Here is a 12,123-nt window from a genome sequence, read left to right on the forward strand (position 1 = left end):
AGTAAAATCCATTTGTCATTTCAATTTTTTGATTGACTCATTTAGTTGAAAGTTATGCCTCTATTAGTAAAAAGAGTTCTAAAGACATATCATTACTTGTATAAATGTCACAAATTAGGAAGTTATTAAGAAGTTATTTTGTGCGGCTGTGGCGCAGTGGTTAGAGCACTTGCTTAATAAGCAGGAGATCAAGGTTCAAAACGAGCTTTGGACATATTTACGCGTCACGGTAAAGAAAGGAGGCGTGAAATTCCTGGTTAAATCCACTTCCGCGGTGCTCCGTGACAAGACCGTAAGGACTTCTTGGAGCACCTAAAAAAAAAAAAAAAATTTACCTCAATAAAAGAAAAGCCTAAGATGTATGGATTATATATAATATAAGAGTATTTCCTGAAATTTTTAACTTATTTCATCCACTCAATCTTGAGATATCATGTTTGAAAATTTTAAAAATTATGTAAAACCATAAGCATGAGAAAATCAAGTTTTTCTTTAAAATAATAAAAAAAGATATTAAAAACTACCAGCATCATAAGATTCACACTTTTCATTTTTATACTCAGACAGTACTAAAATTTTAGTAAAACTTTAAATGATAACTGCTGTCATTAGGTTAACCTAATTTCGGCATGTTTTCTATCTTTTGCACAATCTAACATCATGTGCAATCCTGTCCGCTTTCTCTATGCTATCTGTCTAACACGATTACTTCTATCTTTTGCACTAAGATAACTTCGTTCTTCCAAAACTCACTTTACTCTCGGCCGTGAAGCGTTTTGACGCTTCTTCTTGGGGGGCTGAACATGTCTTTGCGTGCCTTGGTATGGTGGTCTCTGTATGGCAACTAGCCGGAGGAGAATAAACCACGATACCTTTTCATTTTTATTCTCAATAGCCATATAGCCTTTTTAATAATTCTTTTGACTGCTCTTAATTTCTTTCTAATTGCTTTTCTATTCTTGCAACACGTTTGCGATCTCGTGCAATGGATTTTTCAGCGGTTACCTTTCCATGTAAGCCAAAGTGTCCTAAAACTGCATTCACTTCGCCACTCCCATCATTGTAATGTAAAACAGCTGAGTTAATTGAACACTCAAACGTTCTTCTTTCAATGAAATAATTTGTGGAACCACGAGTCCATACAACTGAGTTGAACGATTCATTAGTTTTCTGAGTTTGGCTGTGAACGCATTTGTTCAACGAGTCATCTTCTGATAAACTTACAAAGATTGGTTTTAAAAGGCAATGAATGGACATTGGAAAACTTATGGTGTTTTTAAATGTTTTTGTCTTTTTAGTATTATCTAACAGCCATTTGTACCAAGAAGTGTCATCGCGTGGACACATTCCATGCCGCTGTTTCTCATCGGTAAACGCAGTACAGTGAAATAACACTGAGCCGATTATTTTTTTCATGGCATAAACATTGTCTAAGTTATTTTTCATAGTTTTTCCATAATAGGTTTGCATAGAGTTGATTGTTTTTTCAATCAACTTTCCCTTTCCTGATATGAGATTCTTTGTACCTTTATGTGATTTCACAAGATTTCTAAAACGAGTACCTAAGCGCTTCTAAACATGCTCAATACATCTCAATTTGAGTAGTGTTATACTAAAGTCTTTATAGGGACTCGCTGCTATGACTTCTTTAAAAGACAAAGAATCTCTATTTCCTAAGTATTCTTTGTAAATTAAGTTGTTCTTTTCCACAGAACGTTCAAAGATTTTAATAGCAACAGCTCCCAACACAGGTCCAGATCACTTAACATTATTAATATTACATACATGTTCAGCATTCCATCTTTCATAACCTGGTGACCCTTGTTGTTTCTCCCTCATAACTACAAATTTATCTTCAACAATATTAGTAACAAATCCATTAAGAGACAAATGGTCTCTTTTCTGCCACGCTCCCTTTATTTTTATACGTTGTTGTGTTGGACCATTTGAAGAATCTTGAAAATTGTTTGCAGCTTTTTTCATGCTTTTTAAAGCTGCATCATTATATGCATTATATATCTCATTTGAATTTAGGTTATCAAAAGCGTTTTTGGCTAAACCATACGTGCTCATGCATTGAGAAAATGTGTTTAAACTTGAATGACCTCAACCAATCTCTCGAAAAGCAATCACCGCTCTTGCATTTGCTTCAAATATATTTCTTCCAGTGGTACTACTGCTATTCTTTACACATTCTTTAGATGAGTAAACAGTAAGACTCCATTGGTCACAAGGTCTACATTTGAACTCGAGATTATGTTAATATCTTCTTTGTGTGTTATCGCACAAAATTTTGTGTGTTATGGTAGCTCAATGGTAAGCATATGACATTTTAGACAAGCTATTTCCAAAAAAATATTTTTGAGAACAGAAAAGTTAATAAAGATATTAAGTCAAAAAGATTACAACACTTCAAATGATTCTGAATATCCATATTTAATTTTTTTGCTCTAGAACACATGCTTATTGTATTTGAACTGTGTCTTTTGGCAGAAAGATCAATTTTTTCCTGTTTCATAAACCGATCGGGAGGAGCCTTTTTTTAACTTTTCTTGCATTAGTTTGCTTATTCCCATTGTCCATTGTTATATATTTATGTCTAAAAGAGTTAGAAGTAATAAAAAACACAAATAAGTCATTACATCTCAATATACATTTATAAAAATCTAATAAATAATATATCTTATGTCGCATCACGTTGCTTAAAACATATATAAAAGATATTCATTCAATCAATGACTTTTAGTTTATTAAAAACCATAAAAACCAACCTAAGATACACATTACGTTCGATACGGAGTTGAGGATTATCTGAGGAGATAAACCCAAGATATTTGAGATTTCAATTGAAGTTACCAATGAAGAAAAGCGTGAAAAACAACAATGCGAAAAAAACCTTATATACCACTAAATAAAAATGAGAAAAAAAAGAACTTATATTAATTAAACATGTGTAATTTATATACCATTTTAAAGAGGATAAAATTCTGCTCATGAAACAGACTTTTTTTTTTTTGTGTGTGTGAAAAAATCAAGATTTATTTCTTAGGCAACCACTTTGAGTTTCTATTCTCGCTCCATTTTTTTTTTCCGAGTTAAAAGATATTCCGGTGTTCAAAAAATAACCGATAAAACCGATAAAGTACGCTTCATATTCAAAAACATGTTTAATGTTTCAGATATTCAGACGCTTGAATGGGATTTCCAGAATGTATCCCTGGTGATTTTGTAAATAACGAATATAATTTTATTTCAACCTTTTTTTTCTGTTTATTTATTTTTTTAAATTGTTACGTTTATGGAAAGGTAAGCAAAAAATGCAAATAAAAAACTACAGAAATGAAAAATATAGCTGTTGTTTGATATGTCAACAACTACATTGAATAGCACCGGTAAAAAGTTCCAGCTCACAGATTCTTTTTTGAGAAGACTATTGGCAAAAGAAGACTATGAAAGCATTAAGACTATAGAACCTGCTATTGTTGTAACAGATAAGCCTGGTCAAAAACTGATGAGAAAACCTAGTTATAAACACACAGCGATTTCTTCAAACTATTTTTATGCTTTAAATTCTCCTGCTAACCAAGACTCGGATCTTATTCTTAAGTTATGCTTAAAAAATATACGAGATATAAAATTAGTGAGTTTTTAAAACTTTAATTTTTGTTATTTAATTAAAATTTTCTACCATTAAATTTGCTTTACTTGTATTTATAAAATCAACAACAAAACAGTGATTTAAGGATAAAGTTAAAGGTGGTAGTGCAGTTTTTGGTAAAGCTACAATTAAGCAACCTAAAATAATTTTATCTTTTAGCTTGTTGCGCTCTCATCAGTGGAAACTTTTTGAACTTAAGAAATATTTATTGGCTTCAGTACATACATAGACTTTCTGCTGCTGTGAGGGAGTAAGCTGCTACATTGACTGTGGGTTTGGCATGGGGCAGCAATCTTTTTTCTTTTATTGTTATAATAAATATTCTTTATGTTTAAAAAGTCTCCTATGACGAGAGCACAAAAAACAAAAAAATGAAGTTGGATTTTGAACCTTAGGATTACCAAGTTTTCCTCCCTCTCCCCTTCTTCCTAGTAATTGAATATGAGATGCTGATTATCCTGATTTTTGTTGTTATCAATTTATTTTAATGAATATGTTAAAAGTTTTTTATAACACTATTATATATACATACATATATATATATATATATATATATATATATATATATATATATATATATATATATATATATATATATATATATATATATAATAATATATTTAATATATATGGTATATATATATATGTATATATATATATATATATATATATATATATATATATATATATTATATATATATATATATATATATATATATATATATATATGTGTATATATATATATATATATATATATATATATATATATATATATATATATATGTATATATATATATGTGTATATATATATATATATATATATATATATATATATATATATATATATATATATATATATATATATCTTTTATTAACTTCTGCATCATAATTATTTTATATTACTCAATTGCATAAAATAATGGTTAAAATTTTTTTTAAAACATTAATTTTTACTGCTTTTTTACTTTTAAAACATTGTAATTTTTACTGTTTAAATGCATTTATTTAAATGTATTTATTTCAATTATTTCAATTCTAAAAAAAACTAATTCATTTACTTATAGCAGTTTATTTAAATGTTTTTTTTTTTGCTGGTTTAGGGCAAAACAAAATGTTGTTCTTTTTCATGTTTACACAAATATCTGCATTTTACATTTTTATGTTTACTTTCATTGTTAACATATATATTTATTACACATTGTATTTTTAATATGTTCTCTCTAGGTCTATGAGAAAACAGATTTTCTTCATGGAGATTTACAGGAGCATGCTGTTCACATGAATTTATTATGTTGTGGAAATGAAAATAATTTATTTAGTGAACTAAATAATCAGTCTCTTAATCACAAGAGAGGATTTACTACTCCTAATAATGCTACTTCATCCCTCAGCAATAATTTCTTTGATAATGTAGCAGGAATTAAAAAAGTTAGGCCGCTTCCGAAGCCTGTTACAGGTACTGAAATGCTCAATGCTTCTTATACAAATGTTTTTCAAATTAGTCCAAGTAAAGAAAGCAGTTCGCTTTCCAATGAGCAATTGTCACAAAGTAGTTTTGTTTTGCAAAGAGGCTTGTCATCTTCTTTAAATCACTCGTGGAATGACATTTTCAAATTAGAAAAACTAGAAGAGAAAGCTTTTGCCGAAAAAAAAAGCAAAGAATCAATTAAGCTTTCATCAAGTCTTACCCAGTCGTCAGGATTTTTTAATTCTCTTAACATTAACAATGATGATAAGTCCAAAAAAAGTTTTAATTCTCTTGATTTGCCTGCAAAAAACTCTTCAGAAACTGAGGAAGTATATCATGTTGAAATTTTGACTGTAGTTAAAAGTAGTAATCTATTTAATATTTTAAGAGAAACATGGATTCAATCACTTCTAGTGAGTATTTTTTTTTAACCAATACTATTATTTTTATTATTGTTGTTGTCATCATTTTATTTTAATGAATGTGTCGAGAGTTTTTTATAACACTATTCAGAAATATTAACTTTCTTCTTTTTAAACTTTCTTTATCTCACAGACTTTTTTTATCTCACAATTTTTCTTTATCTCATAATCTTTCTTTATCTTGCAATCTTCCTTAACTCATGACCTTCCTTTATCTCACAATCTTCCTTTATCTCACTATCCTTTTATCTCATTTTCTTGCTCTCAATCCACAACTTCAAAAGGAAAGCAATTTTGGTTTTTTATAAACAAAATAGACAAAACAAATTTACTCCCAAAAAGGCTGCCAGCAACTACCATTAATATTTAGGACTATAAGATAAAGAAGAGATTTAATAAGCAAGAAAATGGTCAAATAAAAAAGGTAAAGAAGAGACAAGAAATGGTAGACATAAGACTTGAAAAATTGTAAATTGTATGAAAGAATATGTAAAGTTGGTAGAGAATTCTTAAACATTTTTTGTTTGAGGAATAAAAACTAGATAATTTTTTTGAGTTTTTTGAACATAAAGAAACAATGAAATAAATAAATCTCACCATTCAGCAACTTTGCTGAGTGATGAGTCGCTCAAAATTGTATTTTAAACAAAACTAAACAAGAGACAATAGCTTGCTTCAGCAGCAAACCTGGTAGTATTTGTAGAAAATAGAAAGTAATGCAAACTTACAATGATGGAACTGGTGCTCAAACTCGGCAGCTAGAATCGATCTAACTACATTTTAGGTATGTCAGCTTTATAATAATACTTTGGTTTTTAAAGAATATTAGGCTTTTTCTCACTGGTTCCATTTAATGCTTGATAGAACTTTTATAATGGCTAACAACTCAGCAGTTTAACAAGAAATTGAAATTTGTATTGATTGTCAGAAAGCAAAATGTTAGGCATAAGAAGGTGCAATCTCCAGAAGCGTCAGTGCAATATCCAGAAGTGTCAGTACAATCTCCAGAAGCATCAGTTCAATCTCCAGAAGTGTCACTGCAATCTCCAGAGACATCAGTGCAATCTCAAAATTTTTTAAAAATTTGAACTATAAATGCTGTTTTCAAGCAGGTATGTAAACAAAAGTTATGCACTTAATAACTAGTTCAGAGATTGTTAAAGTTCTGAAAAACACTTTTATATGGCTGTGATAGGAATGTTGTTGGGACCACAAGCTGTAAAAAATAACTTTGGCAACAGAAACCAGAGTAATTTGAATGACAATGGGTTAAACTGCTTTAAAATGTTTTTTGCAAATGATTTTGTCTTATCCTTGTGAGAGGTAACAAAATCAGATTTATGTATGAGAGATGAAGTTTTAGAATTGATTTGCAATCGCATTGTTAAAAACTTTTTAAAAACCTCTAGAACCTGACTAAAATAAAAGCCCAAACAAAATCAAAGATTAAGTAATCTGCGATTAATAGGCCAATCATGATCATTTTAGAGATTAATAGACCAATCATTATCATATCATCAATATGATAATGGTTTTTAATTAAATTTCGAGAGATATTGGTTCTTAAAAAGTTGTTTAAGTGAAAAAGAAATTAAAATTAGAAAGAACTTCAAAACAAGGAGAAAATCATGGGATAGAGTGATACTTGAATTGACACTGACAAAAAGAAAAAAAGAGTCGGTGCCTTTCTGAATTTAAAAGAATACTCATAAGGCACAATTTTTAAGCAACTACATTGCGTGACAAATCGTTTTTTTTTTTAATGTACAGTGACACTCGGATCTTTATTTATTGACAAATGTCTAATTTAAAAGGTATATGTTGAATAAAGGAAATTTCATTTTCAAATAATTTTTATTCTAGTTAATAAGTTATTAGATTTATCAAAGATGCTTATTGAATTTAATCAGTTTTTGTTTTTTAAAACAATTTTTTTTTGTTTTGTTATTTCACCTCCCCAAGGCTGAGAATGCCTCTACAGATGAGGAGGCTACTTAATTGTGTTTATAACCCTCTCTCAACTCTATAACTTCGAAACACGAACCTTGACAAACAAGGCTGCTGCGTGGACAAACAAGTTGAGCGTGGTACTACCAGGGACAATGTGGGGATCAAACTCGGAACCTCTCGTTTATAAAGCAAGCGCTCTACCACGACACCACTACTGCATGCCTACCACGTAGTATCATGGTATAGCAGCGCTCTACCATGACACCACGTTGTAGTGAAAGTGTTTGCAAAGTGAGGACAAATAATTGATAATATGCAATAACCTAATGATTGTCAACTGTTATCCATTAATACAAAGTATTGAATTTTTCTCAATTTAGTTTGTTAAATTTATTTCCTAATAAAAAATGTATAAACTTGAAGAAGTTAAAATTAAATAAAACTAAAATTAAAATAAAAACAATTCTTTTTTAAAACCTTTAAAAACAATCATACCTTATTAAGTATTTAATTTTAAATTAATAAAAAATATTATATTATTGGCAGTGGTGTCACAAGGGGGATGCGAGCCACACCGAGTGACACCACAACCTGTCACTGAGGAGTGACACTAAAATAAAAAATGCAAATATAACAGTAAGCCTCCAACTTTTTTATTAAAAGACCTTTTTTTTTCGAAATTCGAAACCTGCGTCGTTGGTGCCGTTGGTGAAAGTTTATAGGGGTGACACTAAAACTTTACCTCATTGGGTGACATCAACCCGGCAACACCACTGATTAATGGTGTTGTTAACACAGTAAAAAATAAAACTATAATAAGCGTAATAATTTTATTATTCTAAATATTCTAAATATTCTATATTCTATAAGATTATAAATATTTCAGCTAAACTTAAAAATTCTTTTAAAAGCTAATAAAAGACTTTTTAATATGCAAACACTTTAAAAAAAAAAAGAAAATTAAAAAAACACGCTTTTAAAGGAGGCAATCATAATAAATAAGCATGATTTCTTTTAAAGTTAATTTCAAATGCATTCATTTTAAGTAAAAGCCATGTTAAAACACTATGACTTTCTTCAGTAGTGTATTTTTATTTTACATAAAAGTAACGGTAATAAAAAAAGTAATTATGTTTCTTGCATGCATGGTTTCTTTTAAAGTCTTTGAAAAATTTGTTATATATTTTATACATATTATATATATTATATAATATGTATACAACTTGTTTCTCCGCGCAGCGGCCTTGCTTGTCAAGGTTTGTGTTTCGGAGTTTTAGAGTTGAGAGAGGGTTATAACCACTATTAACCTCCTCATCTGTAGTGGCTTTATCGGCCTAGAGGAGGTGAATAACAGCAACAAAAAAAATATATATATATTTTTTTTATTTTTTTGATGTTCGCTTTTCTGTCTTTTTTTTAACAAACGTTTGCACATTTGTTGATTTGACTCACCCGAACTAAAAACATTATTCCAAGGATCATCATTTAAAAAAGTCACTAAGGATTATAGTCAGTTTTTTAGGTATTAAGAAAGATAATTGTTTTGAGTTTGTGCTAGCAGTGTCAATGGTACAAGATCTAAGGCATTTAGCATGATGAGCATTAAAGTTGTCAATAACATTAATATATGCAGATGGATAAAGAGGGAAGACATTATTTCTTTCAATTTGATCAGAAATAACATTTATATAAATGCAGTTTTAGGAAGTAGGAGAACAATGAAAACTAAAAAAATAAATTAAAATAAATTAAAATAAATTAAAATAAATTAAAATAAGGTAAATTGCTACTAAAATAAAAACATTTCACAACAAATAATTAAATTGATACAAAAATAAATCCTTGGCTCAAGAATTTGAATGTTCGAGTCTTTTTGAATCAAAAGGTAATAACTGAGACCTGAAGATTAAACAATTAATTTAAATTAGTCTCACAACAAGCAAGTAGGTCTGCTTAACTTTGCATGAGGTAAGATTCGATGGTTAAGTTACTTTGAAGAATGCAATTATTTTTACAAGTTTAAATCAATTTGATGGTCCTTTTTTTTTTTTTTTGGGTTAAATATTTTTTAGTACTTCAGTCATTATTTTGATTAGTAGAGAGAGAACTTGACTCAAACAAAGGTAGTACTTGGCCCACTAAACAATGAGCGACGCAGTTGCTAGATTCCTACCAATCAAATTATCACATCAAAGCTGTCACAAAGAGCTCTGTATGTGGCATTGACTCTGCACACTAACAACAGTAACAGGGACACTATCCATATACAGCATAGCACAATTAATGATTTGATATTATACAGCTGGTGATAAAATCAACCTCTCTGAGTGCTACCATAGAGGTAGAGTAACCTCTCTTATTAGGTTTTGTTTAAGGAGAATAAGTTATAAAATGCATCGCTTTTAGATTATAAAAAAATTGTTATTTGAAAGAATATAATTTTATTTATGTTACATTTTTTTTGCAAATTTTTAAGTTTTTTTACTAATTTTTAAGAAAGCTACAAAAGAAATGAACAAGTTTGAAGAAAAAAACACTTCATCAACCAAGCTTCATGCTAACAATAGCAGGTGTTACAAGTTTCTATGTTTTTATATATTTATGTATTCTAAATATATTCTTATATATTAAAACACATTATTCTGTTTATGCATCTATTTAATGTATATAGTCAATTCAAATATACATACACAACATATATGTGTGTGCTATTTTCTTGCTAAATTTTTTTATATTAAATGTTTTGTTACTGATATATTTATATATATATATATATATATATATACATACATACATACATACATACATACATACATACATACATACATACATACATACATACATACATACATGTCAGCCCTTAGAATTAAGATCAGCATTTGACAATGCTGACCTTAATTCTAAGTAAAAGGATGCAATTTGTTGAATAAAAAGCCTTACAAGACTGAGTTTTGTTTTATCATTATAAAGTTGATTTGTTTTGAGTTTGAGCATTGACCTTGATTGTATTTGCAGAAAAGAGAAAAAATGCAACCTTACAACAATGGGAGAGTAGCTCATACTTGGCAGATAAAGCAGGTCTAATTATTTTGACAATATGCTTTTAGACTATGTCTGAGAGTAAAAGGGTTGTTATTCGTCAAAATAGGAATCCCAACAAAATTGCAGTAAATAAATGATTTTAGTTGTCTTACAAAAATTGTGAATTTTAAGTATAGAGTTTAAATCAATAAGCCACTTCAAGCCTTAGGCTGTTACAGAAGAGAGATCAGATTAAAAATTGTCTGCTTGTTCTAAGCAATAAAAAAGTGAAGATTTTTTGTCAAGACAAAAATATAAAAATATAAAGTTGAGTCGTCAGCAAATAGAGCCACTTTAGGTTTCATGAAGATGGTTATTTTAGATAAGAAACAATACAGGAGCAAAGATAAAACCTTGTGGTACCCTTAAAGTTACACGAAATAAAAAAAGGGTAGGCCTTCAAGAATAATTTTACAACTGCAGTTAGAAAGAAATAATTTATTAACATCAAAACCATTATATAAAGAAACCAATAACAGAATGGTTTTCTGGAGTTTTGAAAAATTGGAAGCACCTTTTGAAAGTTTACTAAAAATTGAAGAAAGTTCTGGAGAAGACTTTTTTAATACTATGATGGAAATCTTGTATGGAGCACAAACTGTTGAAGTCTTTAATTGAGAATTAGCTTTGCAATTGGAAGCCAGAGTGATTTTGATTTTTAACAATTGGTTAATCTGTTTCACTGTCAGCAAGAGTATGTCCATTATATTCAAGAGTCAAATTAGAGAATTTCTTTATTCTGGGAAGAAGTAAAAAGATCAGACCCATGAGTTAGAGATTAAATGTTGAACTTATTTTAGTTAAAGATACTGAGAATGCAGGATTTAGTAAACTGGGAATAACAGAGCTTAACATCAGACGACTTTTTTATATTGGTTTCTTGCAATAATAAAGAGACATTTGTTGTTAAGAGAGATGTTTTTATAAAAAAGATGAGGGAAATGATTAATGTTTAATAAAATAATTGCTCAAGATAGTGAAAAATGTGGAGTAGAATGAGGTTTGACTTAAAACTGAAGAGTAGGAGTAAAAGCTTCCAAACTTTTAGTCCAGAAGGAATAAAAGCTTCCAAGATGCACTTTATGTATACATATTATGGATATAAGCATATGTGTTTGCTATTTATTTAGATGCTGTCATATGATATCTTTTCATTGTTATATGAACTTTAGTATTTATATGATGTAATATTTGCCGAAAGAGAAGATGATCAGATGGATGTATGGTGTGACTCTAGCAAGACAAGAAAAAGAGGCAGAATCTTAGACTGATTAGAAAAAACATTGTATTGAACAAAATTTGTTAGAAAAGATTAAGTAATTTAGGTATCAGCATGTATAGAGGTAGCAACTTCAGTAGAAAATGGTATAAGTAAGAAAACCTAGGAGAGTGTTTTACATATTGTATGAATAAGCTTTATTTAAGAAAAAAAAATGCTCTAGATTGTTTATATTAGAAAAACAGCATAAAAGAGGAAGACTGAAGCATGATGATGATGATGATAATAATGATGATGATGATGATGATGATGATGATGATGATGA

General features: G+C 29.0%; 1 protein-coding gene across 2 annotated transcripts in view; it reads left to right on the forward strand.

The window, feature by feature from the left end:
- The first annotated feature begins 3,157 nt into the window (after window positions 1-3,157).
- The window catches only part of LOC100197068 (uncharacterized protein C12orf56), a 43,791-nt gene continuing 34,825 nt past the window's right edge, over window positions 3,158-12,123 (forward strand). The window contains exons 1-3 of one of the 2 annotated variants that reach the window (XM_065818202.1): window positions 3,158-3,640; window positions 4,883-5,539; window positions 9,995-10,068. In XM_065818202.1, the coding sequence (XP_065674274.1) occupies window positions 3,365-3,640; window positions 4,883-5,539; window positions 9,995-10,068 (1,007 nt within the window). In that variant the 5' untranslated portion in view covers window positions 3,158-3,364. The remainder of the gene's footprint in view (window positions 3,641-4,882; window positions 5,540-9,994; window positions 10,069-12,123) is intronic. The other variant, XM_065818203.1, reaches the window with a different exon arrangement.

This window comes from Hydra vulgaris, chromosome 14 (genome assembly GCF_038396675.1).
Source record: "Hydra vulgaris chromosome 14, alternate assembly HydraT2T_AEP".
Classification (NCBI taxonomy): domain Eukaryota; kingdom Metazoa; phylum Cnidaria; class Hydrozoa; order Anthoathecata; family Hydridae; genus Hydra; species Hydra vulgaris.